The following is a 22354-nucleotide window of genomic DNA, read 5'->3' as shown; positions in this document are numbered from 1 at the left end:
TTGCCCAGTTGTTTTTATTGTTTGCGTTCAGCAGCTGACTTAGACTGCACTTTTCATGATAAAACTCATTCCTGAAATGTGGGCACTGAAAACGGTCAACGTAAACAGACTAGGAATCTATTCTAGATTCACAAACTGATAACACAAAATTCTACAATGTCCAAAATGAGGTATGGCATAAGTCACAAACATGCTGCATTTTGGGACACTGTACGGATAGAATATGGTCAGAATTTTTTTTAAACTCAGGATTTTATCCCATTATATAAATCATACATTGCTCATCAGTTGATGTCAAATGATTTATTTTTCATATGCAAATTGCCAGCAGGGAGACATCCGTGTCAGTTGCACAGATCAAGAAAGTATGAGTATCTTCTGGTGTTAGCAACTATTCCTACATTATCAAATTGGCTTTTAAAAATAAAAGAAAGACAGTGATTTAGGTAAAATATTGATAATTAATCTATTCATATTTAATTTAGTTAAGTATGTAATAATTTGCATTTGGTTTACCAGTTGTTCCCAAAACTGAAAAAAAAATTGCCAGTGTTTCCTGGAGCAATATATCATAGAACCAACCGGGTGCAGGCTATCTTGGATATGGCTAATGAGACAGATTTAATGAATGACATCAGAGTAAAAGATCCCGTAGAAAGTAGTGATCGTAACATGATAGAATTTAATATTCAGGTCGAGAATAAAAAATATAGATAGAAAACAACTGTGTTTAACTTGAATAAAGGGCTTTGAAACCAAATAAGGATAGAATTAAAGTGAACTGGTAAGATAGAAGGAATGATGGGAAGCAAGCAGTAGCAAATGTTGAAGGAGGTAATTCATGACTCTCCTCCTTACTGGGGCATATTTTTACTGCAAGATTTGAAGAGAGGGATAAGTCAGCCATGATGGTTTACATGACGGCAAGTAAATTGCTGAGGCAACATTGAACTGTATGAGATGCTGTACCAGAGCAACTAGGTGCTGCGGACAGAGGATAGTGCAGGCCCTTCAGCCCACGATGTAGCGCTGAACTTTTACCCTAAACCTAAGGTTTGTCTAACCTCCACCCCTACCTTACACTAACATCCATAGGCCTGTCTAATAGCCATTTAAATGCCTCTATTGAGGGTGGCTCCACGACCCTCTCCGGCAGTGCATTCCACGCGTCTACCACTCTCTGAGTAAAGAACCTACCAATGACGTCCCCCCATATCTACCTCTACTTGCTTTAAAACTATACCCCCTCGTAATAGCTACCTCCATTCTAGGAAAAGTCTCTGGCTGCCCACTCTATCTGTACCTCTGATCATTTTGTACACCTCTATTGAGTCACCTCTCACCCTTCATCATTCTAAAGAGAAAAGCCCTAGCACTCTCAACCTTTCTTTGTAAGACCTTCCCTCCATTCCAGGGTAAATTTGGTAAATCTCCTCTATCCCTTTTCCAATGCTTCCACGTCTTTCCTGTAATGAGGCGACCAGAACTGGACACAATACTCCAGATGTGGCCGAACCAGGGTTTTGTGCAGCTGGAGCATAACTTCATGGCTCTTGAACTCAACTCCTCTATTAATGAGAGCTAACACACCATACCCCTTCTTAACAACTTTACCCACCTGGGCAGCAACTTGCAGGGATTTGTAGACATGAACCTCAAGGTCCCTCTGCTCCTCCACTCTGCCAAGAATCTTTCTGTCAACCCTGTATTCTGCTTTCAAGTTTGTCATTCCAAAATGAATCACCTCACATTTTTCAGGGCCAAACTCCATCTGCCACTTCTCAGCCCAGCTGTCCATCCTATCAATGTCCCTTCGTAACCCAGAACAAACCTTTGCACAATCCACAACTCGATCCACCTTCGTATCGTCTACGAACTTACTAATAATCCACCCTTTCACTTGTACATCCAAATCATTTACAAAAATCCCAAATAGAAGAGTGCTCAGAACAGATCCTTGTGGTATACCACTCGTAACTGAGCACCATGTTGAATACTTGCTGCCCATGACCACCTTAATCTTCCCAGAGTCAGCCAATTCTGAATCCAATCTGCCACATTTCTCCCTATCCCATGCCTCCTTACTTTCTGCATGAGCCTACAATGGGAAACCTTAGCAAACATCTTACTTAAATCCATGTATACCACATCCACCACTCTACCCTCATCAATTATTTGGGGGTCTGTAATAAAACAAACCCAACAAAGTGACTGTTCCTTTCTTCTTCCTGACCTCAACCCAAACTGACTCTGTAGACATATCATTCTCGAAGTGCCTTTCAGTAGCTGCTATACTAGCCCTGACTAGCGATGCCACTCCCCTGCCTCTTTTACCACCCTCCCTATTTCTTTTAAAACACCTAAATCCTGGAACTTCCAACAACCATTCCTGTCCCTGAGTTATCCAAGTTTCTGTAATCGCCACTGACCAAAAGTAAAAGGGGCATGTGTACTGTAAGTTTTAACTGTATAAGTTAAGACATTCTGAAGCACTTTGTATGGCTTATTGCTCAGGAGAAATGAAGCTATACTAAAAATAAAATCATTATAAAAGTTACCTGAAACAGTCCCACAACTTGGACACTCATTGGAAAGTGAGATCTAACAATGACCAAAAATTTCAGTCACTAATTAAGAGAGAATATTTCATAGAATCATACAGTTCGGATGATGCCCTTTAGTTCTTTAAGCCTATATGATTTACGCTCCGCTTTTTACTTCATTCCCTGCATGTTTGAACTCTGCATGAAGTTGCATTTCTGGTGAATTGATTACATAATCTGGTAAATTCATGAGGTACCCGTGCAGTTTGGAAGTGCTATCTTTCCACTGAGAAATGAAACTGAAATGCCATCAGATTATTCAGATGACATAAAATGTCGCATGGGAATGTTGTTAGTCCGCAGAAATCCTACAGCAATGTGGGCTCACTAAAAATTGGTATTAAGATAGTGTTTAAATACAAATTTTTTACAAGTTATTCCTAATCCATTCGTTGCAATTTTATGATATTTATTAATGAATTTCCATATAATCTCCTGACTTATATATTGATGTTTCTACAATATGAGTTCTTTCCTTTCTCACTAATAAAAGTTCCTTCAATATTTTGACAGCCCATCCTCAAGAGGCACCAAGACAAAAATCAGCCAGAATATATTTTTGCCAAGAACAGAGAGCAACTGATAAAATTAGGATGGCAACCGTCAAAACGGTCACGACATGAGTCTTTAGATTTAGCCAGCCAGCCTATCCAACGACTACCAAAACTGTCACCTGATGTGAAGAAGAAACAGGTTTGAACAAAATTATAATTGTACATAGATAACAAGATGTAGGGCTGCATGAACACAGCAGGCCAAGAACATTAAAGGAGCAGGAAAGCTGACATTTTAGGTCTGGACCCTTCTTCAGAATTAGAGGAGGGGAAGGGGATTCTGAAATAAATAGAGAGAGATGGGGAGGTGGATGAACGATGGATAAAGGAGCAAATCGGTGGAGAGGAGAGGAACAGGTCAAGGAGGCAGGGATGGAGCCAGTAAAGGTGATTGTAGGTGGGGAGTTAGGATGGGGATTGGTCAGCCAAGGGAGGATGGACAGGTCAAAGAGGCAGGGATGAGGCTGTTGGTAGGAGGTGGGAGGAGTGGATAGGTGGGAGAAAAGACGGACAGGTTTGGGAGGCGGGGATGAGCTGGGCTGGTTTTGGGATGCGGTCGGGAGCGGGGAGAGTTTGAAGCTTGTGAAGTCCACATTGATACCATTGGGCCGCAGGGTTCCTATGCGAAATATGAGATGCTGTTCTTGCAACCTTCAGGTGGCATCATTGTGGCACTGGAGAAGGCCCAGGATGGACATGTCGTCCAAGAAGTTGGAGGGGAAGTTGAAGTGGGTCGTGACTGGGAGGTACTGTTGTTTGTCCTGAACCGAGCGAAGGAGTTCCACAAAGCATTCTCCAAGCCTCCGCTTGGTTTCCTTGATGTAGAGGCCACATCGGGAACAGCGGATACAGTATACCACATTAGCAGATGTGTAAGTGAGCATCTGTTTAATGAGGAAGGTTTTCTTGGGGCCTGGGATGGGGGTAGGGAGGAAGTGTAGGGGCAGGTGTAGCACTTCCTGCAGTTTCAGGAAAAGTGGTGGGGCTAGCAGCGAGTGTGGAATGGACAAGGGAGTCACAGAGAGAACGTTCCCTCTGGAAAGCAGGTAAAGGTGGGGAGGGAAAAATGCCCTTGGTAGTAGGGTCAGATTGCAGGTGGCAGAAGTGGCAGAGGATGATGCGTTTGATCTGGAGGTTGGTGGGGTGGTACGCGAGGACCAGGGGGATTCTGTTTTTGTTGTTGCGGGGAAGTGGGGTGAGGGATGAGTTGCAGGAAATGTGAGAGATGCGGTCGAGGGCTTTTTCGACCACTGTAGAGGGGAAGTTGCGGCCTTAGAAAAATGAGGACACCTGGGATGTCTGGGAGTGGAATGCCTCATCTCAGGAGCAGATGCAGCTGAGGCGAAGGAATTGGGAATAGGGGATGGCATTTTTTTTTGCAGGAAGGTGTGTTCTAGGTAACTGGGGGTCGGTAGGCTTGAAATGAACCTCGGTTTTCAGGTGGTTGCCAGAGATGGAAACAGAGAGGTCCAAGAAGGAGAGAGAGGTATTGGAGATGGTTCAGTATACATGCTTGATTTATTTTTTTCCTTTTATAAACTGCATTGCACAGCTACCACATTGGAGTTGATGTTTGTGATGTAGGCCCAGCAGCGAAAGTTGACACCTGAGGAACAGCAGCTTTGTAGATTGGGTCCAGCAGTGGTGATTGTGATGCAGTAGCAGAAGGGTTAGGGACATTGCTTAAGCTAGATTTTTTTTTAATTAGACTATTCAAAATGGTGCCAGAATCATGGTGACAGTGGAAGCTTTTCACTGTAAAATACATGCAACAATAAGATAATCCATTCAATTATGATGAAGCTGTGGCTTCAATAGGTATATTTTGTCCTGGTTTCTCTGAAGAGAGAGTTTGAAAGAATGACTGAGAGGTGAAGAGCAGTCTGTGGTAACGGAACAGCATGTGACGCCTTGGGCTTTTTTACATTTTGGAACTATAAAAGCAGACTGGTTGGGTGTGACTAGCTCTTTCTGACCAGGATTTCTAACTTTTCTTTTTAGCTTTCACATTCAGCAGAAGCTGCTGGAGATTTAAGAAGCAGAAGCTTTTTCTTTTCCCCCCTCTCTCGTTTACAGATAGAAGCTGGGCTTTCTCCTCCTACTGCTGGTATTGCATGTGCGAAAATCTGATCTCTGAATTTGCCTTTTTGCCAAGGGGTCTGTTTATAGATGTAAATATATTGGAACAATTAATTATTTACTGTTACTGTATCTATTATTCTGTTATGTTTCTAATAGAGTTAAGTTGTTCCAAGTTCTTCCTTTTGATGTATTTTTACTATAGTGTTTAAATAAATTGTATGTTGCTTAACAGCAGGATGTGAGTTTGCTCGCTGAGCTGGAAGGTTAGTTTTCAGACGTTTCGTCACCATTCGAGGTAACATCGTCAGTGAGCCTCCGACGAAGCGCTGGTGTTATGTCCCGCTTTCTATTTATCTGGTTTGGTTTCCTTGGGTTGATGATGAACATCAACTAGCCACAAACCGACATGACCCACCATCACTCGTATCCTTACATACAGATGAGGAAGGACACCACTTTGATTGGGACAACACATCCATCCTAGGACAAGCCAAACAGAGACACGCACGAGAATTCCTAGAAGCATGGCATTCCAATCGGAATTCCATCAACAAACACATTGATTTGGAGCCAATGTGTTTGTTGATGGAGTTCTGATTGGAATGCCATGCTTCTAGGAATTCTCGTGCGTGTCTCTGTTTGGCTTGTCCTAGGATGGATGTGTTGTCCCAATCAAAGTGGTGTCCTTCCTCATCTGTGTGTAAGGATACGAGTGATAGTGGGTCATGTCGTTTTGTGGCTAGTTGATGTTCATCATCAACCCAAGGAAACCAAACCAGATAAATAGAAAGCGGGACATAACACCAGCGCTTCGTCGGAGGCTCACTGACGATGTTACTTAGAATGGTGACGAAACGTCTGAAAACTAACCTTCCAGCTCAGCGAGCAAACTCACATCCAGAACCTCAACCTGAGCTACAAATCTTCTCAAAACTCGCTGCTTAACATCAACTAGTTTGAACAATCGAATTACATCTAGAGCACAGCACTTCCCTTTACCTTTAAAATAAGAAAAGAATAGAGTATAGGCTACCTTCTTAAAATATTTTGAGGAGGTCCACTGTGGTCATAACACGTCCAATTATTCATTCATTCAGTTTTTTTTACCAATAGTAGCTTGAAATTGTTTAAAGGAAGAAAAATATTTAATGTGCCTTCAGAAGTACATTGTCAAAGTTTGCTATTTTGAAACTTCTTTATCCTTCTGAATGGGGGAAAAATTCCCTCGATGGTTTAAAACAAGAAAATTGATTTACGTTGGAATTTTGGAAGGCCAATGTTAAATATCACTTCGAAGTAATATATTTGTGTATCTAACTTTGTTTGCATTTTGGAGGTATATGTTCCAAATAACCTATTTACTGAAAATATAACTAGTAAATATTTGTAACACAGTCACTTCATTGGATCATCATTTTGTACCATTGACCAGTGTTTTAGACCTCAAATAAGTAATATGTTATTTTAATGTAGAGAGGTACCCACAGTTGTTTTGAAATACTTGACTTTGTTGATTATAGCTTCAACGAAATAATAGCTAGAACTTTTCATGAAACATGGCTACTAAGAGACAAAGGTTTTCATCTCTGATTCACTAAGACTGACACACAAGAAACCACAGATAACAAAGCGTGAAGCTGGATGAACACAGCAGGCCAAACAGCATCTCAGGAGCACAAAAGGTGATGTTTCGGGCCTGGACCCTTCATCAGAGAGCTCTCTGATGAAGGGTCTAGGCCCGAAACGTCAGCTTTTGTGCTCCTGAGATGCTGCTTGGCCTGCTGTGTTCATCCAGCTTCACGCTTTGTTATCTTGGATTCTCCAGCATCTGTAGTTCCCATTGCCTCTGAACACAAGAAACCACACTTGGGGAACACCACTTTACCTCGTGTTGGCAGAGTGCTGATTTATTTTTATTTGTTGACAGAGAGATGCAGCTGGAACTTCTAAATGTGTCAGTTTTATTCAGCTGAATTAACTCTGAAAAAGCAGGTAAACTCTAATTGATCAGGGGAACGCAAAAAGAATTGACTGTTTCCATAAGTGAATTAATTATTATCTAAATATTGATAAATAATCTTGACTGCTGGAAATTACACTGGGAAACCAATTTACCCTGATCACTTGGGCTTGTTGATTGATGCATTAGTGCATCCTAAAAGATTTTTATGTAGGCAAGAAAAAAATACTTTTATACTTTGCACCTTTCCAAGAAAAGCTCGTGGAGACTACTGATTCCCTGGCAATATCCTGATTAATCAGTATTTGGATTGAGGTTTTTTCAGCTGAGATTGGCTGGCATCCCCAGGCAAATCATGCCAACTAACAAGCACCATCTTTTAATGTTGTGTAACTTGGAGTTCTCTCACACATTTGATTCCATGTGTCAGCTCTAAGTGCAATCCTAAAAGCTTAAACTTCTTGTCTCTTCTTAGAAAAGTTTAGATTCTGTACTCCCATGCTACTATTAGAATTTCTAAGTTAAGTGTGATTTGTTCTTTCTTCAGAACAGAATCAATTAAATGTTGGAGTAAAGATATTCAGAATGAAATGGTCTTTTTATTTGGTTTGCCATTGAATATTACAATTTTAATTTTAAATACATTATTTAAATCATCCAGGCTGACCTGGACAAATGCATACTGCCATCCCCTCCACCGCCGAAACAACCTACTGGTGCTCTGTGCCGGACAAGCTCGTGCATGAGAATGATTTTGCCTCCAGAGCTAACGTATAGCTCAGCGGAAGACGTTATCCGGGAAAATGTGCAAGATCCTTTAAAAATTATTTCAATAATAAGGAAGAACAGACATCTGGGATTTTTATACATGAACTATAGTGCTCCAAAATATTCCATTAAATATGACTTTTATAACTTGAGGTACAGTCTTTAATCTTTAACATTTCTGTATTTATTTTTTTGGAAACTAAATCTACCAATATGTTCCTACAACAATATAAGAAAGCTGTGTTGTTTACATGATGTTTCTAGTGTCATAAAATGGGTTGTCCAGCATTTTCATTGCATTTTCATCTTTTGAGTCAAATGTTGTAATTTGAAGTCAAGTCCCGAGATAAAGATAAAAACAAGTAATCTAGATTGATGCTTAAGTGCAAAATTAGGCCAGTGTTGTACCATTTGAGGGTATTTATAGGTAAGATGTTATAGAACATAGAACATAGAACAGTACAGCACAGAACAGGCCCTTCAGCCCACAATGTTGTGCCGACCATTGATCCTCATGTATGCACCCTCAAATTTCTGTGACCATATGCATGTCCAGCAGTCTCTTAAATGACCCCAATGACCTTGCTTCCACAACTGCTGCTGGCAACGCATTCCATGCTCTCACAACTCTCTGCGTAAAGAACCTGCCTCTGACATCCCCTCTATACTTTCCACCAACCAGCTTAAAACTATGACCCCTCGTGCTAGCCATTTCTGCCCTGGGAAATAGTCTCTGGCTATCAACTCTATCTATGCCTCTCATTATCTTGTATACCTCAATTCGGTCCCCTCTCCTCCTCCTTTTCTCCAATGAAAAGAGACCGAGCTCAGTCAACCTCTCTTCATAAGATAAGCCCTCCAGTCCAGGCAGAATCCTGGTAAACTTCCTCTGAACCCTCTCCAAAGCATCCACATCTTTCCTATAATAGGGCGCCCAGAACTGGACGCAGTATTCCAAGTGCGGTCTAACCAAAGTTTTATAGAGCTGCAACAAGATCTCACGACTCTTAAACTCAATCCCCCTGTTAATGAAAGCCAAAACACCATATGCTTTCTTAACAACCCTGTCCACTTGGGTGGCCATTTTAAGGGATCTATGTATCTGCACACCAAGATCCCTCTGTTCCTCCACGCTGCCAAGAATCCTATCCTTTCAAATTTGACCTTCCAAAATGCATCACCTCGCATTTATCCAGGTTGAACTCTATCTGCCACCTCTCAGCCCATCTCTGCATCCTGTCAATGTCCCGCTGCAGCCTACAACAGCCCTCTACACTGTCAACGACACCTCCGACCTTTGTGTCGTCTGCAAACTTGCTGACCCATCCTTCAATCCCCTCATCCAAGTCATTAATAAAAATTACAAACAGTAGAGGCTCAAGGACAGAGCCCTGTGGAACCCCACTCACCACTGACTTCCAGGCAGAATATTTTCCTTCTACTACCACTCGCTGTCTTCTGTTGGCCAGCCAATTCTGTATCCAAGCAGCTAAGTTCCCCTGTGTCCCATTCCTCCTGACCTTCTGAATGAGCCTACCATGGGGAACCTTATCAAATGCCTTACTGCAGTCCATATACACCACATCCACAGCTCGACCCTCATCAATTTTTCTAGTCACATCCTCAAAAAACTCGATAAGGTTTGTGAGGCATGACCTACCCCTCTCAAAGCCGTGTTGACTGTATTTGATCAAGCCATGCTCTTCCAGATGGTCATAAATCTTATCCCTCAGAATCCTTTCTAACACCTTGCAGACGACAGACGTGAGACTTACTGGTCTATAATTGCCGGGGATTTCCCTATTTCCTTTCTTGAAGAGAGGAATTACATTTGCCTCTCTCCAGTCCTCAGGTACGACTCCAGTGGAGAGCGAGGATGCAAAGATCTTCGCAAGTGGCGAAGCAATTGCATTTCTCGCTTCCCAAAGCAGCCGAGGACAAATCTGGTCCGGGCCTGGCGACTTGTCAATCTTAATGTTTGACAAAATTTTCAGCACATCAGCTTCCTCTATCTCTATCCATTCCAGCATGCACACCTGCTCTTCAAAGGTTTCATTCACTACAAAGTTCGTTTCTTTCGTAAAGACAGAAGCAAAAAACTCATTTAGGGCTTCCCCTACCTCCTCAGACTCCACACACAAGTTCCCTATGCTATCCCTGATCGGCCCTACTCTTTCTTTGATCATTCTCTTACTCCTCACGTAGGTGTAAAATGCCTTTGTGTTTTCCCGGATTCCTTCCACCAAGCCTTTCTTGTGCCCCCTCCTGGCTCTCCTCAGACCATTTTTGAGCTCCTTCCTTGCCTGCATGTAATCCTCTCTAGCTGAACTTGACCCTAGCTTCCTCCACCTTATGTAAGCTACCTTCTTCCTTTTCACAAGAAGCTCCACCGCTCTCGTCATCCAAGGTTCCTTTATCTTACCCCTTCTTGCCTGTCTCAGAGGGACATATTTACTCATCACTCCCAACAACTGTTCCTTAAACAGTCTCCACATGTCTATAGTTCCCTTACCATGGAACAACTGCTCCCAGTCCATTATGGTGGAGATCACCTTCTCTTTTTTTTTCACTTGGTACTGCTCAAAGAGTAATATGACAAAAGACCAGTCAATCTTTGGTTCTTTTAGTTGGTGGAAGGAATAGTGACCAATTCGCTGAATTAGTTGTCTTTTAATCTTCAGATGGAGACTGGGCTGGGAATTGTAACACCCATCTAAACAAGCAACCAGGCCTTAATTTCACCTTGTTTCAAATGTCCATCATTGTATCAAATATCAGCCTAGGTGGTGTGCCGAAGTTTCGGAGTGATGCATGAACACTCCATATTAAAACTGTCTTTTGACAGTTCAGAGATTTAATAAGGAAATGCATGTTTCTTTTTTCTCTGCACAGTAAACTTGTGATAATTCTATTGTATCATCATCTATGCATTAATTATATGACCTGTGACAGGGCACTGGGCAGGAACAAATCAAAAAAGGATTAAAGCAGGATTTTATGCAGTTTGTCTGTAGTAGATATTTTTAAACTATAGTTGAGTAAGTTCCATTGGTTTTGTATTGTGATTGGTTCACAGGAGCAATGTGAATTTATCAATTCACTTTTAATTAATCCCTGGTGAGCATATGATTGAATAAAGGAATGGGATCAGGCCCCTCTACAGTTGCCTGAAACCAAGTTGTCTTCAGAGTCAAGACATAGATATTTCTGATTTTGATGTTTGGAAGTTCCTGACCTGATTGGTAACTGGCCTATGCATGGAATTTGCCATGTTCCCTTGAATATGTGAGATGGGTTTTTTTTTTAGACAGGGTCAAGATACAGCAAGAGGCAGCCTTTTTCACTTTCTCTTGGTTAGGGTGAGGGTCCTGCTGCTGCTCCAGGCCAGCAGAGATCCATAAACATTTTACTCGGTTAGACACAGAGATATCCAAATGGCCCTGATAATAGACTGCCTATAACGATGAATAACTCCTCTATTGTTTGAATTTAGCTAACGTACACTGAGCAACATCGTGGAAAGTGTGCTCGTAATAGAATACATATGAATGTGAGATTACTGACTGAGCTTCTAATAAACGAAAGTTGTAGTTTTGTGTTGTGGTGTGTCAGTATGCTTTGAATATTGAACGTGTAATTAATGCTACAAGTTCCATTGTTTGAAATGAAGTACGATATTGTACATTTCAGCATACAGTATTTCCAAGTTAATCCATTGCATGACATAAGGCCTAAAGACAACCTTTAATTTGCAGAAGTAAATTTGAACATTCCATTTTAGCAGGGGAGACTTCTACACTTTTTTTCTGATATTTAATTTCAAAAGTCCTCCCTTAGAGGCCCTAGTTACTCAATAACAATAGCTGTGTCTCCCTTCTTCTCAAGTCCCTGTTACCATCAGATTCATAGCATTTTCCCCCACAACTACTTAGAGAAATTTGCCTCAGTAGTCACAAATTGTATTCTTTGTGATTATTGTGAGTGTGCATTATTCTAGTATGCTTTTCAGTTTCTCTGCAGCCTTCATTGTTGTCAAGTAATAATGCATCAACTGAGATTACATCTAAGTAGCAATTTCTTTTCCCACTTGCAGGGCCACCTAAAGACCCATTGTTTACACATGAGGTCACCTTCCAGGTGCATACCAATAATGCCCAGCTGCATATCTTCAATTACTTTGAAGCATCTACTACCTTTATCATGTCAGATGACCTGTCCATTGTTCAGTATTGGCTGAGACTTGAATTTCTTCAACTAAACATGTAAAGGCTATACCAGTTCACAAACCTCACTTCCATATTACTGAAATATTACCTTTTCTGGTCATTATCTTGGGCTACATCCTAAGCTTCCAGCTTCATAAAATTTTTCTATTCACTTCTAACTAAAATTGCCAGTGTCTGCCCTATTTTAGTTCAACATTGCACAAAGTCTCTTGTATATCTTTTAACAATTAGTCTTGAGTATTCCAATGCTGTGACAATCTCTTAGTATCTATCTCATTAAACTTGAGCTGGTTCAAACTCTCCTGTCAGTATCCTATCCTGCAGAAAGCTCAGCTGGCACAACATGGCTATCCTTGTTCAGCCACATTGGCTTATAGCGTCCTAATGTTTCAGATTTAAATTCTTGCCCCCATCTTAAATTTCCTCCATAGCATTGTCAACCTCGTCCACACTTGCTGTATCCATATCCAGATTCTTAGGTGCCAAATCCACATCCATTTTTAGTCCTACAACTCAGTCTGTAAAAACTATCCATTCCCCTACATATGATCTCCGCTGAGTTCTCCCACACTTTAGCCTAGTATGTTTTGTTTCTGCACCTTCCTGAAACTTCATCTCTTTATCTTTCTTTAATCTTTCTTAAAGTTTGAAACATTTTTTTGTTGCCATTTTTGGTAATCTCTAACCTGGCTTTTTTTTTGACTTGCAGCATTGTTATTTCTGTAATTGTTTTGCTGCAATAGTGTTTCTGTTCAATAGGTGTATCAAGTACTGCTTTCTTACATATGTAAAACTATTTCTTAACTGGTGGGGAGGGGTGGGGGAAGGAATGTTAGTTGTATCGAGAGCAGTTGAAAATTTGGCTGAGCAAATCCTCTTCATTTCAAACTGAAGCCGTCAATGCTAAGAAATTGACCCGCAATCACAGAGACACTTTGTAGGGAAGAGTCTTAACGCACAAGTAGTGATCCAAAGTCAAGTGATCGGAGTTTTTACACGGCCAGGAGGAGCACTCCAACCTCTCCTAGGCTCACAACAATAAAAACGAGTACCAAAAGTTTCTTCGTGTATTTTTTGTGCATGTCTTGAATACTTTTTAGACAGCTCACTTAAGAACTGGTACAATGAGGCTGATCATATATAAGGAAATCTGTACATACTTCCATTCCAATATTGCATTGGGGTTCCTGTACTTGGTGTAGAATCTTGACCTGCATATTTGTGGAGCCTAATGCATTTTGCAAATGTGGTCCAAGACTACCATCATCATCATGCTGCCATCCATTTACTATGTAAAATTCAGAAGTCTAACACCTATTGTGCAGCGTAAAACAAGTCACGTTGAATTTGGTTTCTGCAACACCATTATAAATACCTGTTTCAGAAAGAAACCAATTTTGGGGAATTGCTATTTCATGAATAGTTTGATTTTCATTGTGTCTATTAACTTATTTTAAGTGATTCGGTTTAATAGTGAAAGGATCTTGAATGAGGGACAACCTTTCAAATAGCTATCCTGTCAGGAAAATTAAATGAGATAATTGACCCGTTTTCTGAAGAAGGGTCTAGGCCTGAACGGCAGCTTTCCTGCTCCTCAGATGCTGCTTGGCCTGCTGTGTTCATCCAGATCTACACCTTGTTATCTCAGATTCTCCTGCATCTGCAGCTCCTACAATCTCAGGAAAATTAAACCAAGTGCTTTCTGTAATGAGCAGGGAATATTGAAAAGATAATCTGTCATATACTTTTGCAGGTTTCCTATAAACCAGTTCTAGACCATTATTTTCAGAGGTCTTGGCAGAATGGCACCTAAGAATGTGAAATACAAATGTAGTCACTGGGTATTAGGTTGCTATGCGGGCAATATATCCCAAAGACCAGTATATTGTGTCAAATAGCACGTGCTTGTGGCTGATTGCAATAAACATGATTGTGACCGGAATGAAACAACCCACATTTGTAAGAATTGTTAGTATTCATCATTGGAGGGAGCTCTGTGATTAGATAATACTTGATAAATAATTGTGTGTGCAAAGAATTATGCTGACAACAATGTTAGGATTGTCAGTTTGACTTACATTGTGGCACACGAATGCACTGGAAGTGACATACGTGAATACTTCGGATTTCTTTCTTGAGAAACAGAAAGAAAATAGATGCACTACCTGTTTCAGCTCAACAAAGTTGGTGACAGCCAAACACAGTCAACGTGCCTGGTTTAAAATTTAAACAAATCTTGCTAGCTACCCGTCTGACATGACTAACTGATGAATTCTTAATGGGAATGCATCTATTAATCAGCTATCTCCTCTCATACAATATAAACATCATTTCCCTTTTACTTTGGTATTTTTTGTGAACTGTCTTGATAAGTCCAAGATGATTTAATAAAATATGACTTTTTTGGCACTACTCAAAATATGAATTTGTGAAAGAGGAAGAATCAACTTGAAAAGAATGTAAAATTACGTGAAATATGCTGTTACTTCATAGCAGATCGAATACTAACTGAAATGTCAGTTACTGTTTTGGAGTTCTGAGGAAGAGTTTCATCTAAAAATTTAACCTCCCTTCTTTCAATGTATGTTTCAATTTGCACTTTGTCTCCTGTAATCTGATCAACCTTAATAACAATTGTAAAAAATCTAAACTATGGACAAAACAGTCAATTGCTAATATTTTTATGCTGAACTCAATTTTTTTTTAGTGTTGTTGCCTATGATGATATCAACCAGAATGATTATTATACAATCAGCCAGAATGGAGTTCTACATATGAATAATGAAGACATCGATTTCATAGAACTGGACCGTTGGGAGCAAGAATATTTGTACCATAAGCAACTTATTCAGATTCCAGTTTTTGCACTTTTTCGGAAATGGAAAGCTTTTACAGTGTGGCGAAAAAATGTACGTTCCAAGAAGATCAACAGCTGTCGTAGAGCGTTGCAAGATAATTTATTCATAGTGAACTCTGTGAGTTATAAATCAAACTTTATTACAGTGTTATCATTTTTAAAGCACCTGTTGTCTAGATACGCCGAATGTATGATGAGCAATATTTCACAATGTTGCAATATAAACTACTTGTAGCCTCAATGAATTATACAGAAATCTAACATCGGCCTGGTCAGTCCAACACCAGTGAGAGTGTTCTTGCCACACCTCCCATTTCATCTCAGCCGATCAATAAAGCCTGTTACTGCTTCCTCCTTCATGAAATTTCCCAGCATCTTTTAAATACATCTATGCAATTGACTGTAACCAGTCCATGTGTTAGTGAGTTTTACTTTCTTGTCAGTCTCGGAGTACAGAAGTTCCTTCTTGGGATCATTAGTTACTACCTTGTAATTATGGTCCCTAGTTTTTCAACGGTTTCTAAATGGAAACATGCTTTCTAATGTCTACCCTATCAATTACTTGATAATTTTAAAGATCTCATTCTGGGCTTTATATATAAGGCATACAGTACAAAGGAATAATTGATATAAAACACTGGTTCGTATTTAATTAGATTATGTGTCCTCTTCTGGGCACCACAGTTTAAGAAGTATGTGAAGTAGAGAAAATGTAGGAAAAAATACAAAAATGATTTCAGGAATGTGCACGTATGGGGAAACTCAGACTTACTATTCTACATTGAGAAGAGAATGTTCAAGATATTCAAAATTATTAGGAACCTGGCAAGAGTAGTCAGGGAAATCTCATGATGTAAGGGTTAAATCCCAGAGAATACTGATTTAAGGTAATTGGTAAAAGAAACAAGACACTGGGGGGAAAAAAGCTTTTTTAAAAAACACAAACTGATTAAGGCTTGGAATTTAGTGCCAGAGAGTGTAGTGGAAGTAAATTTACCCATGGCTTTCAAAGGACATTGGATAACTATTTGAATTGAAAAAGTTGAGGGCCAAGGCATTAAAGGTGGGGAGTGGGACCAGCTGAGTTGCTTTTGCAGAGAGCCAGCATACCCATATTGGGTGGAATTCAGTGTTCCCTTGACACCAATTTTTGTGCTCTTTCTTTAACTGTCCAAGTTCTACTTTAAAATTCCCACCTCAAATTTTGTCATTCTGCCCTGGTTTAGGACTATTTTTATTGTCCACCAATTTGATTAAACTTTTGTGTTATTGTTTCTGATATTTTCTGCTGACTTAACATTCTTATTTCTCCTTTTACCTCTGTGAGGCATCTTGGGATTCTTTGCTATGATATAATTGTTTAAATGCAAGCATTTTTATCATTGCTACATTTATTAATGACTGTATGCATGCTATGTATATTAATGTGCAACACCTTCAGATATCAAACTACAGAGAAAAACAATGTTAGTTTTTGCAGTTTTCATAAAGGAATCTCTTCATATTTTTTACGCAGCCTGATTGCAGTTATTGTATTAAAAATAAACAAAATTATGCACAATCTAAATTAGCTGCCTACTATATAACCTCATGGGAAACTTTAAAATAATGGCTGCTAATTTTATTATGGGCTTGTAACATGTTGTACTTTTCCTCTATCAAGTCTTTGAGGCCTGCTCTCCTGAACATCAGAGACATGTGTTATCGCATTGGCGACATGGCATTGTGTGACATTAAGAAAGGACACACGTACACACTGGAAGAGTTTAAGACAGTTCAATTTCGACGACTTGATGAGGTAATGTATAACGCCTTTGAAATATTTTTTCACAAACATCATGTAACCAATTTTCTTTGTAGCCCAGTCTCTTGGAGGCAGTTTTGGCTCCCAGCTTTCTGGACAGGGGCCATTTTAGAAAGACTATGAAACACTATGGTATGGGAAGGGGGGCAAGTTAGTCTTTGTTTTCCACAATGGAATCAGCAATATAAAAAGAAAATTAACAAACACATGTAAAAGGAGTTTCAATGATTAGCAGAGACAATGAAGTGTGAAGCTGGATGAACACACCAGGCCAAGCAGCACCTCAGGAGTACAAAAGCTGACGTTTCGGGCCCAGACCCTTCATCAGAGAGCTCTCTGATGAAGGGTTTGGGCCCGAAACATCAGCTTTTGTGCTCCTGAGATGCTGCTTGGCCTGCTGTGTTCATCCAGCTTCACACTTTGTTATCTTGGATTCTCCAGCATCTGCAGTTCACATCATTTTTGAATGATTAACAAGCAGCTTTAGGACTAGGAAATCAGTGTGACAATCTTCAAATTACTTACCAAACATCTACTAAAGTCAGGAAGGAAGATTGTTGAAGCAAATGTATCGACAGTGAGATTGTGTCAGAAGACGCTTCTGCTTTGCTTGGTATTGCTGCCATGTCTGGTGAATATGGGATCTATCACAGAACTGGCTAATTTGAATGACATGTACTTACTTGTAGAACAGATACATGTGGAAGTAAAGAATAAAGAATAAATAATAATACAGCATCTTTCAGACCTTCAGTCCAAAATACTTCAGATTCAGTGAACTATTTTTGAATTAACGTTCGTATTCTCAGACATGGAAGAATGAAAGGTAATTTTCACTTGAGATCTTATAAAGAACAATGCAATAATGGTCAGAAAACCTGCTGGTAATGCAAAACCTGAATTGAACCTTGGTAGATCGTATTGAAGAGTTCTGCTGGATGACCTAACAGAGGCATTTAAAATTACGGGAGATTTTGTTAGAGTGAATGCAGAAACAATGGCCTTGATAACACATGTCCTTACGAGGTGTGTTTTTCAGCTAGGATGGAAAAGATGATGGACATGTAATTCAGGTCAGGTTGTTAGCCTTGTCAACCACCCCCAAGTACACTCCCATAAGACAGAGGGTGGATGGATGCTGAAATCAAGGATCATTTCAGTTGTTCAGAAACTCCAGCATTACACTGCACATACCATAATGCAGGTGATATGGACAGGAGGGCAAGAATGAAATTCCTGTTTTTCCCTGAAAGTATTTGACACAGCAGGAAGGAGGGTCATAACAATTTTGAGCAGTGTGTTTTGGCGATAATGCCCACTTCGCAGGAAAATAGTATCCCTCTTTCTTGTTATCTGCTTATACTATGGAACCAACTCACATCATCTTATAGAACACCACTTCTTGAGGTGCCAAATGCATCCTGCTCAAAGCCCCTAATTGCCTCACTCTGGAACCCATTGGCCCTCCCTTATTGGGCTACCTCCAATCCCAAGAGTATTCACTGTGGAGCTCTGGTTATGCTGCAGGACTTTCATAGAGTTCAAAGATTTGCAGACAAAAAATTTGCAACATGGCTACTTTATAGTTGAAAAGTTTGAAGAGACCTTAAGTTAAGTTTAAAACATTCTTAATTTAGTGAGTAATTGTAACCTACACAACCCTCAACCATTTATTGATTGTAGAATTATTAAATCTTGAAAGCAAATAGAAGAAAGCAATATTTAGAAGATGCAGAATTTAAACAATTTCAAAGCAATAAGAATGAATAATCACATTCCATTGCATTTTCCCTTAAGCTATATACTTTCCTTCTCTTCAGGTGCTTCTTCACTTCCCTCGAGAAAGCTTCAGTTGTGTCTGCCTCCACCCTTTCAGGCAGCACAATGAATATCTTAACAACTTGCTATATAAAAAGGAACATCCTATTGTTCTTTTGCTAATCACTTTTAATTGGAGCATTATGATCATCAGTCCCTCTGTCAACAGAAACTGCCTCTGGTTTCTCTCTCTTGATTACTGAAGATGTTGAACACTTCATTAAGTTGCTGCTCAACTTTCCCTGCTCCATCAAAAATAACTCCTGCTTTTCCAATTAATCCATCTGACAGAAATGCCTCACCTCTGGAATCATTCTCATAATGTTTTTCCCTCCCTCCCCTCAGTTTCTATCAGTATTTACAAGTTTCTGGGTCATTTTTGCTGGTCTCAGTGCTGCCATCCTTGTAACCAGTAAGGAAGCAGTGAATTTAATGACTGGGAACAATTATGGCTTAGACATTGTGGATTGATTTGTTGGAACTTCCTTGCCATCTCCAGTTGCCCATGTTCATTGGTACTTAGTGAATCTTTCAAACTCAGTATCAAAGTCTCATGGGTTGTTATTTTGAATTGACATTTGGAGAATAAGTTATGAGGTACTGACTTCAGTTTTTCATCATGAGGTGTTCTGATTGTAGCAACTGATCATATGATTGCCTTAAGAGGAGTGATGTGGATTAGGATGTAACTCAGTACTTTTAATTGCTATTCAGCTGTGCAAATTTTGGAGAATTTTCAGTCTTGAAAACCTGACTTCTATGATTGGCACTTGAATGTTGGTTTGGAGGCTACATTAAGAGTTGCAGCAGGAAATCCCAGAAATGATGATGAGGCTGATAGCTGTGGAGGCAAGCTAGGTGGAAAGGTTGCCTCAGGGCTCGAGAATTCTGTCCAACCTCTCCAACCTTCACCCCTCAAACTCCTTAACCCCACTCCCGTGCCTTATCTGTATCATCCCATGCCACCTCATGTAATGCACCACTCCAAAATTCCTTATTCACTCAGTACCAGGATAGACCCTGTAGCTACCCCATGGCTCTTTATTGGTCTTAGATTAACTTAGTGCTAACTCCTACCAACCTATATGACCTACATATGAGTAGTTTCCATTTCACCTACTATACTAATTTGTCCACTGTGGGCAAACTTCAAGACCTGCGAAGAGATGAGGTAAAATTAAGTTACGTGAAACAAAGTTTTAAATATCTATTGCAGTGTGATAACAGCACACTTATTTGTAAAACCTATTAACTACATTTACACTCCTTCAACTATATAGGACCTCATAGCGACAAGCTTCGCAATCATAGTTTCAAAGTTTTTACAACCATTTGTTACTATTTGTAAAGTGCCAATCCAATACGTTTTGCTGCTCTCTCAATATATCCTGATGAAAAAAGGCAGAAAGAAAGGGATAACTTATAAAAACATACAACAGACCTGAACTACTGCATGTGGGCGACCTGTTGATATGTTATAATTTTAAGTAACTTAAACTGTACGATATGGTTCAATGTCTGTTGGTGAAAATTTGAACCATGAATTTTTTCAGGTAAAGTTTTATTTTCCATATGAGGAATCCTGGAACCCATTAAAGTATATTCTTTTTTGTTCTACAGAGTGCTGAACGTCTAGCTCAGTTCAGGAAAATTGCACAACAAACGGTTAAGATTGCCTGTTGCACAGCCTTACTGGAAGCTGGATATATACCAGATGACTATTTGTCTGAGATGCAGAGTGCAGGTACTGATCCAAATGCAATGTGCATGTATATTTACTTATACTGAATGTGTATTTCACTGCAAATTTGACAGCCTTTTAAAATTGTCGTTCTCATGTCCACGACAAAAATTTGAGTTCACATTACTTTAAGTCCTTTGGACAGTCTCTGAGAGATTTTTTTCCCATTAAAATGTATGCTCCATAAATAAACTATTGTATATTTTAATGAACATGACCATTTCATATAAAATTTGCAGTTATTCTGCATATGAATGGTTATCTATTTATATTACTTTGAAACATGTTGCTTACTTTTTCATGTATGACTTTTCTGATTATGGATATTGCTGCATAAGAAAAAAAATTTATCGACTTACAGGCATTGGTGAGAATAGTGCTGTGCATTCTACTATTGCTACTGAAATTCTTACGGAGACATCTGACAAAATAAATTATACAGGACAAGCAAACAAGAGGTCTCACTGCAGGAGACTAACCTGGTTAGTGGAAACATATAAAAGCCCTGTTTTAATTCTCATTAATGATTCAAGTTAAATGCACAATACTTCTTCATTTCTCCTTTGTAGCTTCATCCGCCTTACTGATTACCTCATAGTGAACACACTGCATGTCCTCACAGTGAATTCCGTCACAATCTTATTCAATCACTTGACAGAGAAGCTGAAGCGCACTCCAGATGAAGAGCTCATTAGAATTTGGAGCACAGTGGAGGCTGAAAAGGAAGCTGAATTGGAAAAAAAGGTGGAGAGACACTCACAACATTTGGTGTATTTTATTAAGGTGGAAGAACAATAATTTTTAAAAACAGTATTCTTTGCGTGCTTAAGCCTATTGAGCTTTGATCTTGGTGTTTTCCATGATATATGCATCAGAAACGAGGATCACACTGAGGCTTTGAGTTTTCACACTCTATTGCGATGCACTTCACTGTTAAATGACGACACAGAAGGCGTCACATCTTAGATTCCAATTATACTCATAGTGAAATAAATATTACTTCTGAGGTTTTCCGAAGAGATCCATTTTTGGAAATTATTTTAACAGTAAAATAGTTTTATATTTATGTATTCACTTTATCTTTCTTAGTCATTTGCACAAACTCCCATACTCAGTGTTGCAACGGTTGAAGATTTCCAGGATGAAGATCTTGAGGATGAAGAACTTGAGGATGAAGAACTCCAGACTGAACAAGCGTTTGTACCAATGTTTCTTGTAGACATGATACTAAGTTATCAAGATTTGGTGTTCCGTCCTCCCCTTGTTGAATTTGAGGTTTGTTCACTGCATTTACTTTTTAGTTTCTTTTCAGCTACGATTTTCTACTATTACTGTTTTCGTAACTTGAAAAACATAAGCAGGCATAATGTGGAAATGGAAGCTGGTGGATTCCAACGCAGATAGTTTAAAAGAGTTTTCAGGAATTGGCCCACTTCTGGAGAGGAGTGTGAGGCCCATACCCTAAGACACCTCATCACCATGCCATTCTTCAAACATCCCAGGCATCCCCTTATCCCTTTCATCTTTATATTCCCATAGCTTTTTATCCCCCAATCCTAAACATGTCTATGACCCTCATATCTTTTCACCCTCCTAATTTCCTATCAACGTCATTATAACATTCAACACCTCATTGCCTACTCACTCAGTCAAAATAAATAATCATTCAAAAATGTATTTCTGAAATCTTTCTGATTAGGCAGTCATAAAACAAAGTAAACAACCATTCTAAATTCATTAAAAACCATTAAAAACATAACCCTATCAAGGGATTTTTTTTTAAAAAAGCAAGCTTTGAAACAGGGAAACAAATGTCTCAACTGAAATCTCTTGAAACAATTAAAGCAAAAGGGACAATTTATGCAATCACATCTGAATTTCCATATTTTCCGATGTGGAAGATCATTTTATTCAAGTGGATAAGGTACTCTCATGTCGCTA

General features: G+C 39.5%; 1 protein-coding gene across 1 annotated transcript in view; it reads left to right on the top strand.

Annotated features, from left to right (window-relative positions):
• dnah6 (dynein, axonemal, heavy chain 6) overlaps positions 1 to 22354 on the top strand; it is a 241124-nt gene that overhangs the window by 5589 nt on the left and 213181 nt on the right. The window contains exons 3-10 of the mRNA XM_059644490.1: positions 3117 to 3296; positions 7861 to 8120; positions 14901 to 15168; positions 16714 to 16848; positions 20293 to 20416; positions 20775 to 20895; positions 20983 to 21157; positions 21503 to 21688. Of these exons, the coding sequence (XP_059500473.1) occupies positions 3117 to 3296; positions 7861 to 8120; positions 14901 to 15168; positions 16714 to 16848; positions 20293 to 20416; positions 20775 to 20895; positions 20983 to 21157; positions 21503 to 21688 (1449 nt within the window). The remainder of the gene's footprint in view (positions 1 to 3116; positions 3297 to 7860; positions 8121 to 14900; positions 15169 to 16713; positions 16849 to 20292; positions 20417 to 20774; positions 20896 to 20982; positions 21158 to 21502; positions 21689 to 22354) is intronic.

Source organism: Stegostoma tigrinum, chromosome 3, assembly GCF_030684315.1.
Source record: "Stegostoma tigrinum isolate sSteTig4 chromosome 3, sSteTig4.hap1, whole genome shotgun sequence".
NCBI classification, from domain to species: Eukaryota; Metazoa; Chordata; class Chondrichthyes; order Orectolobiformes; family Stegostomatidae; genus Stegostoma; species Stegostoma tigrinum.
The sequence above is the reverse complement of the archived record's forward strand: the minus strand, read 5'-3'. Positions and strand labels throughout refer to the sequence as shown.